The sequence below is a fragment of the Clarias gariepinus genome, chromosome 27 (assembly GCF_024256425.1).
Source record: "Clarias gariepinus isolate MV-2021 ecotype Netherlands chromosome 27, CGAR_prim_01v2, whole genome shotgun sequence".
In the NCBI taxonomy this organism is placed as follows: domain Eukaryota; kingdom Metazoa; phylum Chordata; class Actinopteri; order Siluriformes; family Clariidae; genus Clarias; species Clarias gariepinus.
The window spans coordinates 14,545,959-14,570,885 of record NC_071126.1 but is presented as its reverse complement, the minus strand read 5'-3'; the positions used below and the strand labels follow the sequence as shown (position 1 = coordinate 14,570,885).

At 36.8% G+C, this 24,927-nt stretch overlaps 1 protein-coding gene across 2 annotated transcripts; it reads right to left on the bottom strand.

Moving 5' to 3' along the window:
* Positions 1-18,031: 18,031 nt before the first annotated feature.
* On the bottom strand, positions 18,032-22,643 carry LOC128515338 (bifunctional protein GlmU-like). 2 transcript variants are annotated; one of them, XM_053489484.1, is made up of 4 exons: positions 22,486-22,643; positions 22,111-22,176; positions 18,835-19,020; positions 18,032-18,673 (listed from the first exon to the last, which is right to left on the bottom strand). In XM_053489484.1, exons 2-4 carry the CDS (start codon positions 22,111-22,113, stop codon positions 18,422-18,424), a joined length of 441 nt encoding a protein of 146 aa, XP_053345459.1. In that variant the 5' UTR covers positions 22,114-22,176; positions 22,486-22,643; the 3' UTR covers positions 18,032-18,421. The 2 variants fall into 2 exon arrangements, with proteins under 2 accessions (XP_053345459.1, XP_053345458.1); XM_053489483.1 differs by lacking the exon at positions 22,486-22,643 and having other exon boundaries at positions 22,111-22,385.
* Between the last annotated feature and the right edge of the window lie 2,284 nt (positions 22,644-24,927).

Sequence of the window (24,927 nt, the reverse complement as noted above, 5' to 3'; positions counted from 1 at the left end):
TCTCTGTGTGCATGGAGCTTGCATGTTCTCCCAGTGCTTGATGCATTTTCTTCCAGGAGGTTTTCTCCTACAGTCCAAAGACATTAAAATTAGGCTAATTGGCGTTCCCAAATTGCCCATAGTGTGTGAATGGGCACTGTGATGGATTGGCAACCTGCCCAGGGTGTACCATGCCTCATGCTTTAAATATCCTGGGATAGGCTCCAGGCCCTGCATGACCCTGAATACAGGATAAAGCGGTATAGACGATAAGTGAGTGAGCTAGGAACATACAGGTTGACTTTTGAAACTCTTGGGAAAGGGTTAATGGATTAGCCGTTGGGCCAGTTGCCATTAGGAAGTGATATAAAGGAAGGTTCATGTGAGTACTGAGTAAATGATAAGAAATGTCTTATTTTGAGTTGATGGAGTAGGAAAAAAATACCAATTTGTTTACATTAAGAAGCTTTGTAACATATTATTTTACAGATTGATTTTAAGCAAAATAGTTTGATCTGTTTAACAGCAATGTGTAAATGAACTAAAATAAGGAAATTGTGAATGTTTTTATGGTAGTTTTTAGTAAGTGGTTACTGTAGCTCTGTTCTGTATGTGTGTATCTGGGCATATTTAATAAATTGATGGATTTTTTTTGATGGATGGATTTTATGCATTTTTTCACATCCTTTTTTGCATGATTAACGGATATATTAATTTTTTTTCGTCTAGGATACATTTTTTATATATGGAAAAAATGGCCAGGGTGTACCCCACCTCGTGCCCTAAGCCTCCTGGGATAGGCTCCAGGTCCCCGCGACTCTGAATACAGGATAAAACGGTATAGAAGATGAGTAAGTGAGTGATACTTGAATTCCAAATATGTCATTTCTGATCATAACATGATAAAACACAAAATGTACCTTCACATGATTTTCACGTAATCACATGACATGTACGTGAGGTTATGGACAGGTCGCTTGTCTTTAAAGCTTCTGCCCACTCACCTTCCAGTATGAAAAGAAATAAGAGTCCTATTTTGTATTGAAGCATTATTTTAACATGTATAGACTAATAGAGTGTGAAAAAGGCAGAATATCTTATTCTGAAGGAGGTTTTGTCATTTATGATTCAGCTGCTGAGTTCATTGCACACTTAAACCAATTAAGGCAGACGAACAGTTCACCTGTAGGTCAGTGCTATGATTATGCATTCAGCAAGGGGTTAATGTGTTTTAATTGCACTTATATTAGTAGGCTGCTTTTTCTGTTCTTTTGCTAATAACAGGCATTGGGTGATATACAGAGTTCTCGTCTCTTGGCTGAGGCTTTGATGTAGCCTAATACATATGCAGTAGAGCAGTTCTTATCTTCATGCTCTCTTTAAAACTGAACATTGTGCACTGTTCTCACATTACTTTCACTAACCAAAGACTGTATTCATTAATGCATATTGTTGCTGTTTTTATTTTTAACCAGCTGGAATCCGCACGAGCACACATTTTTGTTACAATCATACATTATTATTGAGTTAAAAAATACAATAATAATTTTTTCCAGTGCTTTTTTTTTTAGTATGTGGTTAAAAAAGTAGACAATAAATCAATTAATTAAGGAATACATTGGCTGCTGCTTTTTTAGTTATTAATTATTATGCCAGATTGGGGTAGTTTTAGAATTAGGGTTTGGGTCAGAAAAGCAAGTTTCAAACACAAAAAGTAACTCAAAACATTGAGCCTTTCCATGGGAAACAAGGATACTGTAACACACACACACATCTGATGTCCAAACATTTTTTTAATATTTATTTTATATTTATTTTTAATAGATTATTTTTCTAGATTCATAATTTTCCTCTTTCCCCCACTACAATTACAATAGAACTTACAATAAAAATGGTTCAGTATATCATAGACACAATATCTGATTTTAGAGTTGCCTTTTTTTGTTTGCATCAAGTGCTGTTTTGCTGGACTGCTATTAGTGCTTATTACAGTAACAATATTTAACCACTTAAGTAAAATAACAGCTCTATGGGTTATTATTATTATTATTATTATTATTATTGTTGTTGTTGTTATTGTAGTAGTAGTAGTAGTAGTAGTAATAATAATAATAATAATAATAATAATAATAATAATACTGTGCAGTATGCACATCTGGATCTAATGAAACATTTTCTTATATCTGAAAAAAAACAAACATGAAAAAAACAACAAACAAACAGTTGCAGATTTAGCAAAGAAGAGAAATAAAGTGGAATGAAAACCCTTTTAATTTAAAGTAGCATTCATGTTGAGCAGCGGTTTGAAAGGTCGTGATCAGATGAGTTTAATACACTTCACATTATTTTGCATAAATTATTGTTCATCAGTACTTCTGGTTTTGTCCAAATGCAGTAATGCATATTTTCTCCACAAAAATAAAAACTTAACTTTTATATGTCTGCAACCTTTATCTTGACCTGATTGTTACCTTTATTGTCCCAATAATCCTATGTGTCTTATTTTATTTTATTTTGGACATATGAAAGAAGTCCAAAAATTTTAAAAGGTAAATATATCTTGTGCATGAAAACTCCATCTGTAAAAGAAGCATTCTCCTCATACCCCCAAAAAAAATATCAGCCATGCATTCTGGCATAAGACATCATTTTTTTTTCGTTAATGTTCTCAATGCAAATTCAATTCCATGGAAGTCTGTTTTCATGTATCTGTAGCCATAATAATTTTTTCATCAGAGAAAGCAGTGAAACAATCATGATCATAGTGAGAAAAGTGGCATAGAGAATTTTTAGGGTCGATGGTTGATAGCAGACTGCATGAGGATTCAGCTGAATTGAAACCTCAGACCATCATATAAAGAATCTGCTCTCTGGGCTGATCTCAATCTCAAAAACAGTGTTCACAATCCACTAAAAAGGTGCTGCGTTTCTGTAACTGGTTGCATATGTCATGTACTGGGTCACACAACAGCACAGATGATAACTTGATGTATTACAGCTCAGCATTAAACAATATCCAATATAATGCTGGACAAGACATCAAAGTGAGAGGATATAAAATGTTTCTTAAATTCTAATTTTGCACAAATTTAGCAGACAAGTACAATAGGTGCAAATGTTCCTTCTAATTAAATCAATAGCAAGTTAATGTAAAGTAAATGTGCTACAATAAATTATGTGTATTTACCATAAGGGTGATAATTTTGTCTGTGCAAAACTACTTACCTTTTTACTAAAATAATTTTTCATTAGCACTTTAATTAAATTTTATATTAGAAAGTAGATTTTTTTCTGATGAACTAAATTTAGCAAAATGATTGATATGGACGAATGAAGAATTAAAAGAAATGCAAGCAATCACACAAGTATTTTTTTGTTAGCTATTACTAGGAGAACAGTTAAATAAATTGAAACAGAAACTTTAACAAATATTTTTTATTCATTTGTATTAAAATACCAATTACAAATACACATTTGTACATAATATAAATACCAAATGGAATTGAAGAAAAAGGGCATTTAAATATTTGAATAATTTTAAAATTTGCCAGAAAGAAAAAGATCGGCATAAATCTAAAACTGCCCGAGCATATATAGTTTATTATGAAAGCCATGTTGGTGCGGTAGGTAGCATTTCTGCCTCATTGCTTCACAGTTTGTGTTTGAATTGTGAGTTTGTGTTACTGTCTTTATGCATTTCTGTGTGTATGGGTTTCTTCTGGGTTGCTGGTTTCCTCCCAGATCCAACAGGTAGGTTGACTTTCTACTCTAAATTTCCCCTAGATGTCATTGTGTGTTTGTTAATGTGTGATAATAAATAAATAATATTTTTTTCGCTTTTTTTCCCCAAATAACGTGTCTTTCATAATATGTAGTTATAATGTATATAAGCTGCAAATTTAACATCGCTTTGAAGTTTTATATATATATATATATTCATCTTTTCACCCATTTCCTCCACGCTCATGATGTTCAATTAAGTCAGATCTTAAATACAACAGAAAAATAATCAGGAAATAAGCCCATATAAATGTACTCATGGTCGCTTTTTTATTGAGTCTGAATACATTAAAGCTACACTCTTTTAAGGTACAGGGAGAATACAATGAACAAGCTCTTGATACACATCCAGGGCCATTCAATAGAGAAATAGTTCTGACCAATCAGCTTTCACCAAGCTCATCCAGCATTCACATACAGCACTGATCCTGGATCAGAACGCCCCCATCAGACATTGTCTTTATCAATATGCGTATAGAAGCGGTGCTGATCTTAAGACAACATACCTGCTATTGTGATATCCGTGAGCATCAGGTCCAGCTCTCATTTGTATTCACAACATGCAACACAAGGAGAATGTGTTTCACAAAGGCTTCTGAATAGACAACCTTAATACTTGTAAACAACCACGGACCAATTACTTAATGAATCAGCCTTGCACATAATGAGATGACACAAAGAGGAATGTAAATGCATTTGCTCAACATCACAGGCTAGCGTTATTGTGTCCACTTCTTGTTGTGAACTGTAGAAATATCCACAGGAATTGAATATATTATCTAAGCAAATTAAAAGTATCTTTATGTAATAGTGAACATTTTCACCTTTAGCATGTTTATGCTTGGACCCAGTTGTCTGGTGAGTTAGTCTGCAGTTAGGTGGGTGCTTTTGATTAGTAGACTGTATTTCAGATCAGCATCGACCCCAAGTTATGTTCAAGACCAGGATCAGATAACCTTTAGTTAAGACAAAGTCTTGAATGGTTTTAATAGACCCCTTTAAAACAACGACTCTGTAAACTTTTTAAAGCATGTTGTACATCTGTGAATTCTTAGTGAGTGAAACGCCTGATCCTTGAATACATACTTTATCGCCAACTTGCAGAAAAGACATATCTGTCTGTAGGAATTGTACACACAATCATTCACAAACACCACTTCGCACATTACAGGAACTTATAAAGTCCTGACCTTGCTCCCAGTCATTTCCACATGTTTGCACCATTAAAGGAGTTCCTGGGAGGCTAGGGTTTTACATGCTTTACAAGCAGGCAGTCAGATTATGGCTACGGTGAACTATGGAAACGTTCTAACTTGATTGTATCTAGGCACTAGTAAAACACTGGGATAAATGCATCAACATAGGAGGGGATTATATAGAGAAATAAATGCAGTTTTTACTCTTGCAACTGTGTTCTGTTATTGGGTACAAACAAAAGTCCTGGTTTGACTCGAATGCCCCTCAAACATTGCTTAAATGATTAGATTATGTTGTCTACAAAAAGAAATGTGGGTGGTGGGCTATTATGTCCATGTGTGTGACTGGGAACATTAATAATAATAATAATAATAATAATAATAATAATAATAATAATAATTATTATTATTATTAATACTATTCACAAATAAATTAATATTATTATTATTCACTTATTTGTCATATGTACCTTGAAATTATTTGGCACATGTACAGTGAAATGATCTTTTCACATATCCTAGTAAGGAGCTGGGGTCAGAGTGCAGGGTCAGCCAGGATACAGCGCCCCTGGAACAGATAGGGTTAGCCTTGCTCAACGTCTCAACAGTAGCAAATGAAACCCCCGACCTTCTGATCAGTAACCCAGTAACCCACGGCCTTAATATCATGACTACATGTGACATGAAGAGATGTTTGTGTCATTCTTTATCATGCTAATGTCCACAATGAATGTGACATACAGAAGCAAATAAGGTATTAGTACAAACTAATACTACAGTACTGTCAATCAGCACCTTTCTGAACAATTGAATTTGTTATTTCGGGTCACAGCACTGAATCTCTTGCTACTCCATACAGGGAATACAAGGTCTTTTACAAGGTCATTCTGTATTACACTGGAAACAGTTTACATTAATAATTTATCCTTAGCCTATCATTTATTTTTTCTAAATCTTAATTGTGTATAAAATCCATTTAATTTTCTTCCTCATTTGGTTTGGAAATTATAGTGTACCTAAAATACTATATACAGTATGTTGTTTGTAGGAATTTAATGTAAATGTCAATGTAATGCTTCCAGTATTTAAAACAGTGTACAGTACAGTGTGCAGTATAGCAGAATTTTAAAAATCTATTGCTATTTATATAGTTCATTGATAATGTGTGGAATTAACATGACAAAAGCTCAAAAAGTAATCATAGTGAATTAAAAAATATTTTATGAATTATAAATTCCAGTTATGAATGAGTGTGCGAGGCGTGTCATGCCCTGTGATGTATTCACTTCCAATTGAGGGAGCATTCCTGCTGATGAATAGACGAAGGAATAAATTCATTACTAATTGAAGAAAGTGACTAATGGAAATGGGGTTGTTTCATTTGTGTACAGTACAGCAGTGTGTCTTTTGGTTTCATGTTAAGAAGAAACAAAGCAAAGATGAGCTCTAAGGGTTGTTGATGAGTTTAACAGGCGTGAAACAGTATTACGTTTGCTTTAATCAACAAATAAATTCATTCATTTGCAGAAAATCCACACCAACCGTTCTTCATGTTCCTTCTTTCTATGTTGTGATTAGTGACAGTTTGGGATGCATGAAAAGCCCAACATGAAAAGCTTAAGATGAATTCAAATAGCACAAAAGATCGATTTACACCTCCGAAGCTCGGCCAGGGTCATGAACCGTGGGCCTCTTTGAAGAGCACCTTCTTTAAGCCTGCTTTGTTGAGTAAAGAGAATGAGCACTATTATCTACCAGGGCTGAAATTCATATACAATCACAGTTGGCTTAGTTGACAGTCTCAGAGATTCTGCATTATCTCATCATAGGAAAAGAAGGTCCACGATTCCTCGTTTCTCATGTTATGGGAGAGTTATTATAAAAAAAAAAAAATTATAATTGAAATAGATCAAGCTGAAAGAAAATGTGAAACATTTGCAGACTTTTATTGGTTGGCGATTTTTCATGGGTTGTAATGGATTAAAATTATGTAATGTAGTGTGAGATTGATATAACTAAAGCCAAAAAAACTCAATTCCTTTAGAAAAAATAGAGATTTACATTTTAGCAAGAATCAGACAGCCCTAATTCATATTATTTATTTGTATAATAATAAAAACCAAAAAGAGGGGCACGAGTGTCTCTCACAATCCCATTTTGAAGACCTCACATGGGGTCATGTTCCTTTGTTTGGGAACCCTATGCTAGGTACTCCTAACTGACTGAAACCTTTCCAATGAAATTCGGTGTTGACCTCATCGTAACACTGTGGCTAAATTATGATGGAACATCCATGAGGGAAGTTTATTCCCTCCCCAGCCTTTAAGTATTTTTTATTTATATATCTGTCTTGACAAAAAGACAAAGAAAGTAAGAATGAAGTTTTGTTCCCAAGAAACCTATTGTTTTCTTGGCACAAGGGAACAGCTTAATTTTAAATAACTTCAGAGTATAGTATTAATAGGCAAATTCCTGTGCATGTTTATACTATAAATAGATAATGTACCAGAGCGCACCAGTAAAAGCCTGTGATTTACAGTTGACATTCTTGTCTTTATTGAAAAATAAAATCAACAACATATTCCAACCAACTAGATGAGATCTGAAAAGCGCTGTGATGTAAATGTGATTTGTGTGTTGCATTTACACCCCTTAAACCTTTTCACATTTTATTGTATATTGAACATTTTCACTACTGTGTAAACGTCTTGAGTCAACCCTCTATTATTCCTATTCAATCAAATAATATTCAACGATGTGGATTAAATTAAATAAACAGGAACAAATGTTTTACAGCAACAGGCTGCAAGGTGCCAAAAGATAGAATTTATGTAACAACCTCAGCAGCAACCTTATTCCCCCTATTGTCTATTCCAAAAACTCATCATTCAGCATCACCAGGATACTTATCACTAGCCTGACCATCTGTTATCATCTGCACCTGTTTCTTACTGGTTTATGCCATAAGTGGGTTAAAGATGTTTTTTATGTGCTGCCCAACAAACTTAAAAACTTTCTTTGGTCAGGTACAGAGACTGAGCTGAAAATGAGAGACAAAATTTTGTCACAAACGAGAGACAAAAAAGTCCCATAGGAAGGCTGAAGAGATTATGTAAAAGTTTGGCTAAATATCATTGCTATACTTGTTATAATTAGTGTCTTTTACATAAGTATCTCACTCCTTGGTAATTACCCACTTGGTAAGGTAAAAATTGCAACACAGAACATCTGAGGTAATATATGGAATATGACAGTGAAATACTACTACTACTACTACTATTATTATTATTATTATTATTATTATTATTATTATTAATTTAGAAACACCAACTAACCTACACTGCATATTTTTGAATTGTGGGAGGAAGTTGGAATACCTTAAGGAATTTTTACCAAGCACATGTAGATCATGTAAACTTCATGCACAAAAAGGTGTGAAGTGATGGTACCAACTTCTAAGCCACTGGCTGCCTATATTATTATTATTATTATTATTGTTGTTGTTGTTGTTGTTGTTGTATGTTTGAACCATGTTCCACATTAAATGAAGATTTTCCATTTAAAAGCATATTTTGGGAATCCAGACAAACCCAGCATCATGCGAGTAATCCTAAAACTGGACATGAAAAAAATTGTTTTGATGGCCACTAATGGTTATGGTGCTTCACATAATAGTACACTAATACCAGTAATTGACTTAGACTGAACCGGCCACAATTTGCTACAAAAATGGCTTTTATGGTCCATTAATCTGATCATTTAATATCTGATAATGGGACCATGTAGAACAGTCATCTGAAGAACAGAACAGGAATAACATTCAGGTTTTCATGGAGGAGCGGGGTGGCTGAAGCTACGGACTATACCCAATATACAGTATATTAGCTTATACAGACTTGTTGAAATCTTAAATCTGGTTGGTCAGAATGTACATAGTATATTGTAATGTACAGTATATTTTCTATAGCAGCTTTGGCATGTAGTTCTAACTGCAGGGCAAATCTCAGGTGATATTAAAGCGCTGATTCTAATATGTTGTTGTTATTATGTTTTTGGGTTGTTTGTCTATCTTTACATATGTGTATGTCCATATCCAAAATTATTGTTTTTAGAATATCTAAAACTCAAGTGGTTGAATGTGGAAATATTATTGTAAATCAATCCATGCAGGGTAAAGATTGTTGATTAGCTTGATATTAATAAGCATGACTATAATTAGAGGCTTGTATCATAGGATGATGCTTCAGCAGTATAAGCATGTCTACTGTTGTCAACAGGCATCTCGGATCACCCATCAGACTTAGTGTAAGTAAATCGCACAGAGCATATGAAAGGAATTCCACCATTGTTTTTATGCCAGGACCTTCTCACTGAAAGCTAAAATGAGATTCAAGAATCTAAATAACAGAAAAAAAGTCTCAAAATTTCATTGCATCATGGAAACTGGGATCTTTTTCCTTTGGCCTAATTGAAAGGAGTGGGTTGAAACACAGCGCTAAAGCACTCTCGGTGGATGCGGCATGGTTTAATTGGCCTAAATTGATGTGAATTGAAAGCACTCTGTAAAAAGCAAGACAACGCGCTGGCGGGTGGCCTGATATAGCCCGTAATATGAGAGCGTGAGGGCCCTTAGCCTCCCATTAGCATGGAAATGCAGAGAATGAGCATCCGGCATAAAGGATTTTAATAACAAACGTGCTTCCTCCCGTTAGCCTCAAGCTGGAGTGGGATTCAGTTATTTTCTGAGGCCGATCGTTGGCATTTGCGCTGTGTACGAGAGCCAATTTCCCCTTGTTTTGGAAGGAATGGATCAGACTTTGGCTAAAATGTATCACTTATGAAAGGACAGATTTAACTTAGCAGAGCTCTCAATAGATAGGCAACATTAACCTTGTATTCATGGCTATGATTGTTTTGTGAAACTACCACTCAGAGCATGCTAACCAGAAAATCATGGCCATGGATTAACTAATAATGATTACTATTACTATTGTGTGATTACTATTTTTGCCCTGCATATTTATACATGCATGCACTGATACTTTTTTTATTTTTTTTATTTAACAAATAAAGACGATAAACAAATTCAAGTGAATAAAAATCTAAAAAATTGCAGTAGACAGTAAACAGTAGCTAACTTGCCCCTAGTGTGTACATGCTGTTCTGTGGTATGTACGAAGTCCCATGCAGGGAATATTCCTACCTCACATTTAGTGTTCCTAGGATCTGGATTTGGATAAAGTCATTATTAAACATTCATGGGTCATTTTTGTCCATTTTTATGATCTTGGGACTCTGTAACCTGCTAAAAAATCCCTGGGATATTGTCTATGTGGAACAAATTTGGGCCTTTTAGTTCCTGTGAGCTGTAAAGCTGTAAAGCTACAGGATGCAAACCCATTCTACGATTATGGCTTCCATCAGTTTGCAACAGTTTGGGGAAGAACCACATATACAGTTGATATGATGAACAGGGGTCCAAATACTGTAGGTCATATAGATTTTATTATGATTTCACTCAGTCAATCACTCACTCACTCATTATCTATACCACTTTATCCTGCATAAAAGGTCAGGGGGGCCTGGAGCCTATCCCTGGCATGTGGTGGGGTACACCCTGGACAGGGTGGCATCCTATTACATGGCGCACATACATACACACACACTACAGACTATTTGGGAATGCCAATTAGTCTAATCTGCATGTCTTTTGACTGTGGGAGGAAATTGGAGTACCCGAAGGAAACCTACCAAGCACGGGGAGAACATGAGAACTTACAGACCCCAAGGAATCGAACCTGAACCCTGGAGGGGCAAGGCGACAGTGCTAACCACTAAGCCGCCATGCCGATTACAGCACCTTTTATATATATATTTAAAAAAAAAAAAACGTCGGTTGGTATTACATTCCAGTTTGAATGAATTTTATTAGCTGGGTATGGTTAAATTTTCATTCTATGTAACTTTTTCTTATATGAGGGGTTAAAGTAATTTTTAATTCTTTCTGGTACTGTATAGCCAAAAGGTTTTGGAAAAAAAAACATGAAGGTCCTGTAAGTCTCCTACGTTTCTCTTTATGTCTCTAATTATTTAGCTTTAGAATAGACTCAAATAACAAACTTTTCCGGGGTTGAATCCAAAATAGCGCAAAAAAGGAAAACTAGTGTGCTACAGTATGTAGCGTGTGGAATATTTTGTTCCACACCAGGGTTTGTTCAGGGGTTAGAGCGGGATTTGGGATTTAACCTTGTGTTAGCTTTCAAAAAAGCGGTGACTTGAGTCATGAACCTGTCAGCATATAAAAATCGGAACTCACAATTGTCTATACCGCTTAATCCTGTATACAGGGTCGCTTAAAGCACGAGGCAGGGTACACTCTACACAGGGTGCCAATCATAGCAGGGCACACTCACTACAGGCAATTTAGGATTAGAACAGGAGTACCTGGATAAAATCCACCAAGCACAGGGAGAACATGCAAACCCCATAAAATTTAAACACAAGATGAACATTTCAGAAGCAATTGTAAATTACTTAGAATCAATTTTTAAGGAGACAATATGTTGTTTAAGAACATATAGTACCATTAGCAAATTTGTTCTCTTGCTGAAAGTGCTACTGTAACTGGAATTGAATGTAGGTTTTGGTGGCAGCTGCTGTCCTTTCGTTCTAGCACTTTCGAGTACTGAGTACTTGTATCTTTTAGATCTTTGGAACACAGTACTCTACCACAGACATGAAATAGAAAGTTAGCATTGGTAAAAACAAGTAGTTTTTCTTTTCCCATGAATGTACTTGACCATGTAAGACACATTTGAAGTCTTGCATTTTAACAGCTCCCAATTCATCAATGCCTCACTGAATTCTGGATTGTGGTTCTTAATTGGCAACTCAGACAGCAGTGATGTTGCAAATCTCCATCCATCCAGGAACCTCCAACTACTCCAAGAATAGCACATTCCTTTTTTTCAAGCTATGCTTTTTCTGGAGTTATGAATGTTTTTATTGCACATTTATTTTACAGATTATGGTTCTGTTCATAGATTCTGATGATGCGTGGTTCTTATTCATGAAAGACCTGAAACCACTCTTTCTACCCCAAAAAGATCTATAAGCATGGAATTGAATTTCATGTTTTCCAAAGTGGAAGCATTTAAAATTTTGGAATTAGCGATAAATATGTTAACAAGTTGGCTTATTGTCACATTTATTTGCTCATCCTTTTGCTGCTCTTTTCTAGCCAAAAATGAAGCACTGCAAGTGAGGACAGAAAGATGAGTGCAGCAGTCCACTCCAAAAAAAAAAATCTCATTTGCTCAACTGGGCTTTTGTGGCTGAGCAGCAAGAACCGGTGGACCAGTTCAGCGTCTCACAATGTTGTAACCTTGGGGAATACAGCAGATCAAGGAGAGCAAATCCATTAGGACTTTCTTTTTCTATTTCAGCAGGAGTGCCTCAAATGAGAGGGTCCTGGCCATCACAATTGCAACCTGAAACCTATAATTTCGAGAGGGTTATGTGTCAATTTACACTTTAGCTCTTTGGTGTTTTGTTGCTACCCTGTGAGTTATGGTGGTGTTTCTGAGAAAGAAGGGAGAAGCCTGGTCAAAAGACATGACAGTCCAAATGAAAGGGTATTAGTAATGGTGATATGTTATTCTTTTATTCTTCTTTTAAAAATTCTTATACTACCGGTCTGGTCTTTAAACAAAAAGCGGCATAATGGAGCTACAATACCATCCAGTCGTATGTGATTTTCTGGATCAGTGATCACTTGCTTTATTTACTATTTTACAAAGTCACTATTTTAGAAGGGATAAATTGTTGGCCTGCATCAAGCAAAGAAAACATTAAAATGACTGGAATTGGATTAAAAGCTGTCTACAATTTAAAAACGGGATGCAGAGTAATGGACTGTCAACTTCGCATAAAAAAATGTGGTTAGGAAAAAGCATGAACAACTGTAGTCAGAGATGACTAAAATATTGCATGCCACAAAAAAAAAACAGCAAAAATCTAAGTTATGTTTAACAGCAAAAGTACAGTAAGAGCATTTCCGCACACACAGTTGTGATGAGAACACTAAACTAGTGTGGCCATAAGAAAACCACTTGAGCCTAATCATAAAAAGGCTTCAGTTTGCTTTTCAGTTTGGACGTTAAAACCTTTCCAAAAAGGTTATGTGGTGTGATGAGTCCAGATTGACTGGACTCCAGAATGATGAACGTGTCAAGGTAGGAGAAGAAGCCTAGGCAGCGATGTACCCATCACACAGAGTGACCACTGTAAAGCCTCTCGAGGCAGTGCTATGATCTTTGATCCGCAGTTGCTTTGGGTTGATCAGATCTATAAAATTATATCCCCTGATGACCTTAGATGCATTGAATGACCAGATTATCACATCCACAGAGCTTTTTCTTCCATGATGGCATGGGTAAATTTGTGCTTTTGTCACCTGACTCCCATAAACGCTATGCAGTGCATTACACAGGGAGCAGAATTGAGAGATTCTTCTCATGAGTTTTCTAGTCCGAGTTGTTCGTTCTTTTTATTCTATTGCACTGCGTAGCGTCTATGGAAGTCACATGACAAAAGAACTAATGACTTGGACCAGAAGACTTAAAGATAACTACTCAATTCTGTTTCCTGCACATAACCTACGTAGGGTTTGTGATGCTTTACGCATGCACATCCCCAAAAAAATTAACGAATCACTCTATGAGATGACCCGTTCCTCTGAGTCATGTTAAAGACTCGTTCAAAAAGAACAAATCGATCATAAACGACCCATCACTACAGTGCTGATTAGTGCTTTACAGATTTTTCTATTAAGTAAACATATTTTTAAAACCCCCAAAAAATGAGACCTGAGACCGGTGATATTTTCAGGTGCTTTTCGAAAAAAAAAAAAAAAGCTCCAATTTGCGCATAATAAACGGAACTGGCAACTATGCTCCAGAGTTACGGTTTTAATCCTATGCATCTCATCCTAGGTATATTCCTGCCTTACACCCACTTCCAGATCCACCATGACCCCTGACCAGGCTAAACTCCTCCTATACATCAGCAACTATTCCTAAGGCTTACATGGAACAACAATTGTGAAGCTGACCTTCTTCTGTCCATTAAATATACCTACATACAGAACCCATAATGGCCTCTTTGTACAGCTGGGTGACCTTGGTGGCCAAAACCTCCCCCTTATTTTGCTTAAAAGAGTGCATCTTCCATTAAATACATGCTGTATGGACCTAGAGGGTTAGTTATAAGAACGTAACCATAATGCATAGTAAATATAAAATAAGAAAACCCTGTTTACGCAGGTTGACATTGTTTATCTTGATATTTACATAATGGTGTATTTCCATATTAATTCCTTCAGCTACATTAACACCATACTGTATATAAGGAACCCATGATCTTGCTTTTTTTCACCACACTTAATCTGAAGTTGTTCTTTTAAATAACCTTTGACTTTGTTAAATGATGAAACTTCTTGAGAGCACTCCCACACAGATTGGTGAAGATCCATCAAATAAAGAGGACGACACGTCTTCATATTTAAAACGCAGTTTCATAACACAAGTCGGCACAAGTTGACTCTCAATGCTGAGAGGGATTTGAAGGGGTGTCTGGAATGAAAATATAGGGAGAAACCTACGAATCAGACAGCACAAGAGGTGAGCGGATAGGCACAATCCTCCACATGCAAAGCTCCATCACTAATTCTAAACTTGACTGATTGTTCTAAGAGAAAACAGGAAGGCGCTCTCTCAGTTAGAAGGAAAGCTTTCAGTCAGTCATGTTTAATTGATTTGTCTAAATATGATCATTTTGGGGCTCAAACTCAAAAAGAGGACATGGCCAAGAAGAAAAGAACACCTAAACACCCAAAAATATATAGAATGAGTCATTCATTTCAAACAATGGATACAATTTGACCAATAAAATTTTTGGAATTTTGCTCTGGAGGATGGCAAGCAGTTTATTGCTGATCGGCTATATTTGAAAAGGAAGAAAGTCAGATGGCTCGCTTTAGCCGTCTTACCAGCTGTTGTTAGCACTACTGTGAAATCACTGCGCTGCCGATGTTGTTGAGACTGATGATGTCAGTTCCCTATGCATGCAGGAAAGCAAAAAGTCGTATGAATTTTAATCTGACCTTCAAGTCGCATGACTACACCTCAGATATACACTGCCTGGCAAGTAAATTGCACAATCCAAGATTTCATTGACTGCCCTTAGTTTTGATGATGGTGCACAGTGTGGTAGTGAATTCAAGTGTGAAAATTATTCTTCATCCTCCCAGAAACACTTTCACAAGCTGAGTTTTGTAATATACCTATGCCATCATAAAAGAAACACGCCACTGATGTGATAGCCTGCTCATTCAGGACATTCGGATCATCAGCTGACTTCATTTTCTTGCCACATAATGTTGCTGAGACTAGACCTGAGCAACTTAAGTAACCCCAGATCATAACACTGCCTCAAGAGACTTTTACAGTGGGCACTATGCATTGCTTCATGGGTTTTCCTTCTTACTATAATGAACCCATTCCCAGGAATATAGCCAATCTGGACTCATCAGACCACATGACTTTTTTCTATTGCTTCAAAGGCCAATTTTTATGCTGCTGATCAAAATGAAGTGTTTTTTCTCCTGTTTAGTTTCACTAACAAGTGTTATTTTTAACATGAAAGTCTCAATTAAGTTCTTGTCAAATTGTGCATGTAGAAATGCACTTTCTACTGTCAGTTTTCTACCATGCACCTTTAAGTGTTTAAGTGATTTCCATTCATGTTTTCTTTCTCACCACATTTCTTTCATGAAGTTGATGGTTCAGCACAGGCCTTGACCTCCTAACCTTATTCCAGTAATTTCAAATCTGCTACTTTGCTACTTAATGCAGGTCAATAAATTGAGCCTTTTGAGATGGTGACCTTTTTGTGTATATTTGATTTAGGACCACGTACAAAAGTGACTATGAGCTTTCTGAGATTTATGGATTCAGACAGGTCTGGAATAAAACCAGGTCTGTGTCACGTTAGAGTAAAATGATCATATTTAAGCCACTTCAAAATAAACCCTAAATAAATCTAAACCCAATAGAAAACAATTGTTGGACAATTCCGAAGAAGTCAGTAACAGTCAAGAAACCATCTTCATCTTGCGTTATCTTCAAGAAGCAATCAAGCAAGTGACACTAACGTACCGCAGATGTTTTTATTTATTTATGTTTTGTTATTTATTATTGTATAGAAATTTAATTGCATAAAATAGCAAATTATTCTTATTATCTTGATTGTCATTAATTAAAAAGGACAATATATCACTTTTGCCTCATAACCATTACTGTACATGCACGTATATAAATACTTTTGCTTAACATGACCCCTGGCGTCCTGCACTCTGAACATCTGCCCTCAGTTAACGTCACATAGAGATAGTTTGTAAGCAAACATTTCTAATGAGCACAATATCTCATTAAGGGAAGTGTGTTGAGGGAACAACAGGATTCTGCCGAATGCAGGCTTCAATGGAGCTGGCCACAAGTGTTTCAACACAAAGCTCATTTTTGCAGACATCTTTGGCCTTTTGTTTTGGTGTGTTTGCTCAGTCTGGTGGTGGAGAGTGTTGACCCCGCTAACCCTTTGGGACTGATTATCCTCTACATTCCCAGTGATCCTGGAGATCAGCGAGGAAAATTGAACAAGGATTCTGGAGCCAGTCTGCAGGGAGACGTAACGCTTGATCAAGGTCTGAAAAGGATCCGCAGATAAGCTGAGTGTCTAGTTTTGTTGTTGGATTTTATAGCAAAGAGATTGTGAGAGATGGAAGCTGTTGTATTCAAACCACAAGAGGAATTCCTTTAACATCCATCTTACTGTGCAGGATGGCCGGATCGGGGGGTATACAATATACTTATATATATAAAAAATTGTGGGATATGTAAATGCTTTTGGAAAATTGGGGGGGGGGGGGCAAATTGTGCATCCCACATTGCACACTGGGTAAGGAGAGTGTGGCTCAGTCCCAGTTCTTGTGAACACTTTCATTATAAGATCTATTCTTTTAGCTTTGCATCACAATTAAACGATAGTATTCTTAAAAATGAATAAAAAAAATTCTTAGATGTTTATCTAAATGTTTGCGTATACTACATATTTTTTTTACAGTATATCACAGGGTTTTTTTTTAATGTTGATGACCTTTTTGGTTTCTGACATTAAAGACAATTTTTACAGAAAGCAACAGATATCTGGATTTGGAAAAAGTAGTTACAGCTTCATGATGAAGCACAATACTGTATGTTAAAGCACAGCATGTTTGTAGAGATACCCCTCCTTTATTTTGCTTTGCACTGTTTTTTGTTCATTTTGCTTATAATTTTTGTACATACCTCTTTTACATAAGTTATTCCACTTTTTTAGTTTAATTGGTTATAAATACTGTACTATGACAATAAAACTGGTCTACGGTTTAAATTTGTGATTTTTTTTTTTTATTATAAGAGTGCAAATACTTCTGGAGTTACCAACTGTAGCCTGATGAATGGCTTTGGCATCATGTCATTACGCTGCTATTTTTAGCACGATATAAAGAAAAAGCTAAATTTTTCCATTGTTACTGCTGAAGGAGCACTTACATTTAAACGATCCCAACGGGACAACAGTCGCAAATCAGCCAGGACTTTAACTAATCCCCCATAAATTTACTCCTCTGTTTTTACTCAGGGCATCTGATAGTCACATAATCATGCTGCCTAAAAGACAAGTGTCAGTTCTTTTGGAGAACTCATGTATATAATCAGTATAATAGTCTCGCTGATTTCAAGGTCGTTTTTGACAGATCTACCTTTTGCACACTGAGCAGGAAATTACCAACAGGTTTCTCTTATTACATAATTGTGAAACGGCGAAGATTCGTGCATGGAGAGCTCAGAATTCCTGATGCATTTAATGAAACCCACTCATTTATAAGCTGTCCTGATTGAAGTACCTGTGTTCTGCTTAGGGCTCGCTGGAGAGTGAACTCAGTTTGAACACAACTCATTATACAATCACGTCTTTATTGCATTTCAGTAATACAATATTATACTGTCTAATACTGTATTGATTCATCCTGGCATTTTCTCTTTTTAGCTCTCAGAAGTGCACTAACTGCTTCATTCATAATACCTCATGGCACCCAATCAAACTTTCACCTGTTGCCCTATTCATTATCTTAAACTATTCGTTTTTGAGAAATCATTGTTAGGATTCAGACTCAATTTTCTGTTCACACTAAAAAACCCAATGCCATTCTTAAAAACAAATGCGTCCAGCTTTTAAAGTTTAATTCATGCAACTGTTTATTCTTCAGCTATTGTTTGATATTGATAATACTAGAAGTCCTTTCATTTCAAAGAAGTATATCTAAACATTTTGTACACACAACATTCTTAGCCATGCACTAATAGGCATTATGTCTTCTCCTGACGTTTATCAATAACCAGCTCAGGAAAGCCGGTTCTGCTGTCCATCTCTCTGGAAAAGTACAGATCTGTGGCTTCCCCTATAATAACTTCTGCTGTAGTGAAGATTTCCAGGTCACCCAGGACGTGACCGCCAACGGTCCGGCCTTCCTTATCAGCCAGACAGATGTGCAGATGAGCTTCTGGGTTTAGGGTGCCAACTAAAGACACTATCTCAAAGCGTTCTTGCAGCTGAATCACCTAAACACACAAACAATTTTAATACAATGTAAAACTCACTAATTTACACTACATTTCTATGGATTTAGATACGCACAGTGCTACAGAATTTACACCATTCTGACTGATTAACTGTGTTCGTATGTTAAGTAAAGTTAAACAAGCATGTGACTGATATAGACCTGATTGGTGTTGTCTGCTGTTGCGTTGGCCAGTCGTAGTGTTGCTTTTGTCACGCTGCCCACACATGTGATGACAAACGGGGCTTTGAGCTGCTTCTCCTTCACAAATGCCTGCAGAGCCGAGAGCAACTCCTGTCCTGGACCCAGACGCAGGGCAAACACACTCAGAGATGAGCCTGGTGCAGTCTACACACAAAAACAAAGAAAGACACAGAGGGGTAACGTGGCCGTGGTCTGTAGATTCAGTAAAAGATGCATAAAAGTGGTTAATGTGCCAAAACCGATCCTGGCCGGCAATCGAACACCTGGAGGTGCAAAGTGACAGTGCTAACCACTGCACCACCAAGCTACCCTTCGAGCAAATCTAACAATTCTATTTCATTTAAGAAGGTATGAATGAATAAGAGTCTAAAAGTTTTTAACTGAACTGAACAGTATAACAGTGGAGGAAATTGAACGCACTGAGTACTAAATGGATGAATGTTCCCATATACAAAATAATTTAACTGTTCGACCAAGGAACACCATCCTAACTGTGAAGCATTAGGATATTGCTTGACACCAGAAATGAAAGATAACATTACATAGTGTATATAAATCTGTTTCAGTTTGTGAGAGCATCAGCATAATTTCTGAATTGTTTTTAATTTTAACTACTGAATTGAATGGACGTTATTAATTGTTTGCTGATGGACACGTAAATGCAAATTGTTCTTATGCGTGTGCCATCAGGGAAGAAAAAAAATCAAAAGATGTGATAACCTGGTTATTCAGCTGAGTTGAAGTGAATTGAAGTAAAATATAATATGTATAACTGCATTTAAGATGGTGTATTAGATGTAATGTCCATGTACAGTAATGCTTTAACTGATGCTTATTAAATGTGCAATAACTTAAATAGAATCCACAATGTCATTAACGAGTGATATTTCTTTAAGCAAGCACATCCCATTTAACAAAATATTGTATGCTTTTTGTTGTCTTCTCCTATCTTTTTTACTGTGTCCTCAAAGGGACAAGATAGGAAACAAGAAATGCAAACCTGGAAGTGCAGTTAAACAAGTAATCAGCAACCCTTAGTTAGTTATTTGAAAATAAATATGAGCTACATTGTGAGCATGTTTTATGCTGTGCCTTCCTGTGTGGGTACTGTACATCTGGTCTATTGAGTCTAATTATTGAATGGGTCACAGCTGTAGTGAGACAGTGAGTGAGACAGTGGGAGGTGTAAATCCTGGACAGGAGCAGCTGAGGATCTGGAATTACTCAAACACGTCGCTAAAGAAATTTTTTAGCAGAAGTAGGTGTCTGCAGTGTGTCCTTTTCTCATTACACACCACATGCTGTGAATCCACTAGAGCATTCGCACAGTTTGTGTTTTGTATTCCACGGGTCAGCGCATCCATTCAGCGTGTCTTTCTCTCCCCCGTCTTTATTTGTCTCTAATTCTATTTCTCCTGCGTACTGGTTTCTCTGGCTGTATAGGCTGCGCAAACAACCACCGTCTTTCTGTGTCTGTCTCTATCTCTCTGTTTCAATGAACTCTTCATGGGGCTCAAAGGGGCACAGTGGACACCTGTAGGCTCTGTGAGGGGCGTTTTTTTTTTTTTTTTAGGCCTGGGCCTCCTGAGTAGCCAGCTGGAGCATTTTAAATTTAAACAGTATCCCAGGTGAAGAAGAATTGTTTAATCAGAAATTAAATACACACAATTTTCTCTAATAGTTAAAGTATCTTGCAATATCTGAAAAAAGCTATTTTTATATATATTAGGTTACATTATAAAGTACAGCATGTGCATGTTGATTATATGGCTTTTACCTCTGCTGTGTAGCTTTGCATATTTTTTTTTATAGATAAGAGTATGTCAGAATCTACTTATGTACTTGTAGACTGCAGAACACAACAAGGTCGAAGATGCAAAAACTTTGTCATTGTGTAACCACAATGCAATTGTGTTCTTAATATACATTTGCAGTTTTCCCTCTGCTATTTCCCTTCTTTTATGAAAACCCTAGATCTTTTATGATTCTTCATACTCTGTGTACATCTATCACATTTTTTTCATTGTCTCTAGACCCTAGACCTCAGTCCAGTCCCTAGCCCAGACCCTTTACCTCAGACCGGTCCCTAGCCCAGACCCTTTACCTCAGACCGGTCCCTAGCCCAGACCCTTTACCTCAGTCCGGTCCCTAGCCCAGACCGTTTACCTCAGACCAGTCCCTAGCCCAGACCCTTTACCTCAGACCAGTCCCTAGCCCAGACCGTTTACCTCAGTCCAGTCCCTAGCCCAGACCCTTTACCTCAGACCGGTCCCTAGCCCAGACCCTTTACCTCAGTCCGGTCCCTAGCCCAGACCGTTTACCTCAGACCAGTCCCTAGCCCAGACCCTTTACCTCAGACCAGTCCCTAGCCCAGACCGTTTACCTCAGTCCAGTCCCTAGCCCAGACCCTTTACCTCAGTCCAGTCCCTAGCCCAGACCGTTTACCTCAGACCGGTCCCTAGCCCAGACCCTTTACCTCAGACCGATCCCCAGCCCAGACCCTTTACCTCAGTCCGGTCCCTAGCCCAGACCGTTTACCTCAGACCAGTCCCTAGCCCAGACCCTTTACCTCAGACCAGTCCCTAGCCCAGACCGTTTACCTCAGTCCAGTCCCTAGCCCAGACCCTTTACCTCAGACCGGTCCCTAGCCCAGACCCTTTACCTCAGACCGGTCCCTAGCCCAGACCCTTTACCTCAGACCGGTCCCTAGCCCAGACCCTTTACCTCAGACCAGTTCCTAGACCAAATTTTTTTTAACCTCAGACCAGTCCTAGCCCAGATTAATTAATTAATTATTATTATTATTATTTTTACCTCAGACCAGTCTCTAGCCCAGATTTATTTTATTTTATTTTTTACCTCAGACCATACTTCTGCCATACTGCTTGAAGAATTTACTGATAAAATATTCACAGTAAAACCTCCAGTGTGAAACACTTTCACAGCTCATATGAGTACAACAGGACCTACAGTATATAAACGTACGCTTACATAAATTTTTAATTCAGATTTAAATTTTCCATAACAGCAGCTCCATCTGGAAGCAAAGCACAGGTTTACTGTATATTAATGCACTCTTTCTTACATGGTATTCTCCATTTGCACTTTTTGTCAATGACTAACTATATGAAACTGTACGCTTCAAAATAACTTTTATAATAACTATTTTCAATTACAGCAATTTAGCACAAACTTTTAATGCTAAAGAGGCGTAAGGTTTATAAATGAACTTACCATTGGGCTTGTGGAAAAGCTTCTGCCTTACAGTCCTATGATAGCAATTTTTAGATTTCTAATTACCTATATTGGAATATAATATTATTTGTAATTTCCTGCTTGAAATAGTAATTTCCTTGCATGCAGTGTAGGTGAAGATTCCGCAGTCAGAATGTGTTACAGCTGTAGAAGTGTTTAATCAATAACAAGTGCAAAAGGAGCGAAGGTCAGTGCTCAGAGTGTGGACTGTCCTTAAACCAACAAAACATTTAGCATTGAGCTCAAACCCAAAGCAATTTTCACATCATCTGTTAAATACATTTCCTAAATAACAATGTATATTTTAAAAACGCTATTACTAATCAGGAAGAGTGAATCGGAAAATCCACATACATTGGAATCACTACTCCCTACTCCATGTGCAGGGAATGTCTGTTAAGGGAACTTCACTCTACAAAATTCCACCATTCAGAACACCCTGCAACGTCACTTCCTCCATGCGTTACCATGGTAACATAAGCACATCGGATACCTGTCGCTGCTGCTGTGGAAATTTCACGCTACAAACATTAAATATAGAATATTTATTAAAACAAAAAATGATTTCAGTATAAAATATATAACGTATTAAAACGTTTATAACTTATGAATGAATGATTCGATTGATTTACAAGATGTACGATGTATTTATTATTGTTTTTTTTGTTGTTTTTTTTACAGATTAGTAGCCTATATAATAATAAGGATTTAAAGTATTGTGTCATATTTATATGATGTCGTCCTCGATAATAATTATAATAAATATATAAATCATTTTTCGAGTTATTTTTTTTACACTCCAACCGTTGTTCACTCGTTCCCTACACCGCTACATTCCCCTTTGTTTTTGTGTATGTGCGCGCATCTTATAGGTGTGTTCACGGAGAGTTTGTGTGTGTGTGCGCGCGCTCATATCATATGTAGCTGTTTGAGCAGTTAGTAGTATATATGTATGTGTGACCGTTTCATATATGTGTATGCAAGTGTTTCATGTGTGTGTGCATGAGTGAAGTTTGATTTAAGCCCTGCACGGGCCTCAATAGAAATGTGCAGCGCATCGTCAGGCCTCGGTGTCAAGACAGCAAAGACCACGTTATCCAGACCTTTAGGTGGCGGTAGCGCACCACGTACTTTGCCTGTCGCAGATAAAAATGAAGAAAAGCCCAAGAAGTCAAAGCGGTTTACATTTTCGCGCCGAATTTAAAATTAATTAGTGTTGACATGGAGTAAAAATGAGTTTGTGGTGAAAACAAAACAAAAACAACTGTGGTATACTCAACTCAAATTTACACAGCGTACGTTTGTTCTTCATGATAAGTTTTTGAAAACCAGTAGTTTTATTACAGAGTGTTCAGGGTTTAACAGTAGTTACCAGAACATGTAACTTTAGAGACATCCGTTAATTATATTCTGTAAATAAAGACCAATATGTTTATTTGTGAAATTGTTATCTCGGTAATTATATACATTTTACTTTAACTGGGTTATTTTCAGAATCATGTCATCTCAGGAGATAAAGAATGCAGGAGAATGTTCCGGAGTCTCCATCAGCACCACATCATCAGTCAGGTCAGCACCAGCCCATGAGCAAGCTCAAGCCCATCTCTCTACCTTCAAAAAGTTGGGAATGGAGTAGCTGAATGGTGTTTAGGTAAATCTCAAATGTTTTAATATATGTATTTTTGTTCCATTAGACACTAAGCAATCCCATTAATTTGCAGACTTTGGACAAACTTGTTGGACATCCACCATAAGAGAAGACTGATGTAGCCGGTGAGAGAGAACTTTTCCTGGCATTGGCTCGTTCTTGTAGCCCTTACATACAGCAAGCAAACAACACTTTTCCTTTAAAAATTTTCATCTCCTTTTTGACTAATTTTCACTGGAAGTTTATCAAAATGTTGTGGACTTTGTGTAACTCCTGTATAAATCATACTTTGAGTTGAGCAGTGTGACACTTAATATCTTTGTCAGGTTGGGTGACACTTTAACATTTAGTGTTTGATTTGCTAGATTTTACTGGTGTCTGTTTTATTGTGAGAATTGTAAATGTATTACACTGTATGCTGTTAACTGAGGATTTTTGATATGTTCAATAAAACTATATAATATTTCTAATATGTTTATGCATCTCATTTATATCAGACTTTAATCTCATTATGGTCTTATATTTGGCTCCATTTGCTTCTTCTTTAAATGCAGTTCTGTTTCTCATGTACATCTCAGATGTATCAAATGTTTCTCAAAAGTATGTCTCGCTTTGTGTCTGATTTATGTCTCTTTGTTTCTCCTAAGTGTGGTTTAGGAAAAACAGAAAAGACAAAGTCATGCTTGTAATGAGACCGCTTAATTCAGTCTCATGAGCAACAAAATTTTGCTATGGGATGATACGGCCTTCTGCAAGTGCAGCTGCAACCAAATGTTGTTGAATACAGTAGTCCAACAATTTATTGTGTGTAACCCTGGAATAGCAGCAGTAGCATTTTCTTTATAATTTTTAAAATTACATATCGAATTAGTCTGTTGGTCTTGTTGTTGTCACTTAATCAGCTGTGGAACCAGTTGTTCGGGAGCTATTCCATAGCCTGGAAATGGTATTCCTGGTAACTCCAACCTGTTTGGCAAGGTCTGTCTGCATTGCACCAAGTTGAAGATTCCGATGACCCTCTTTCTGTTAGCGTTGTCTAAATGTGGCATGATTGTGCATTTTGTCCTCAGACTATCAGAGTTTTTTTTTTTTTTCTTTACTTTTGTTACCAAGATATGTCAGATGAAAGTAATCTCAACCAAATTTCA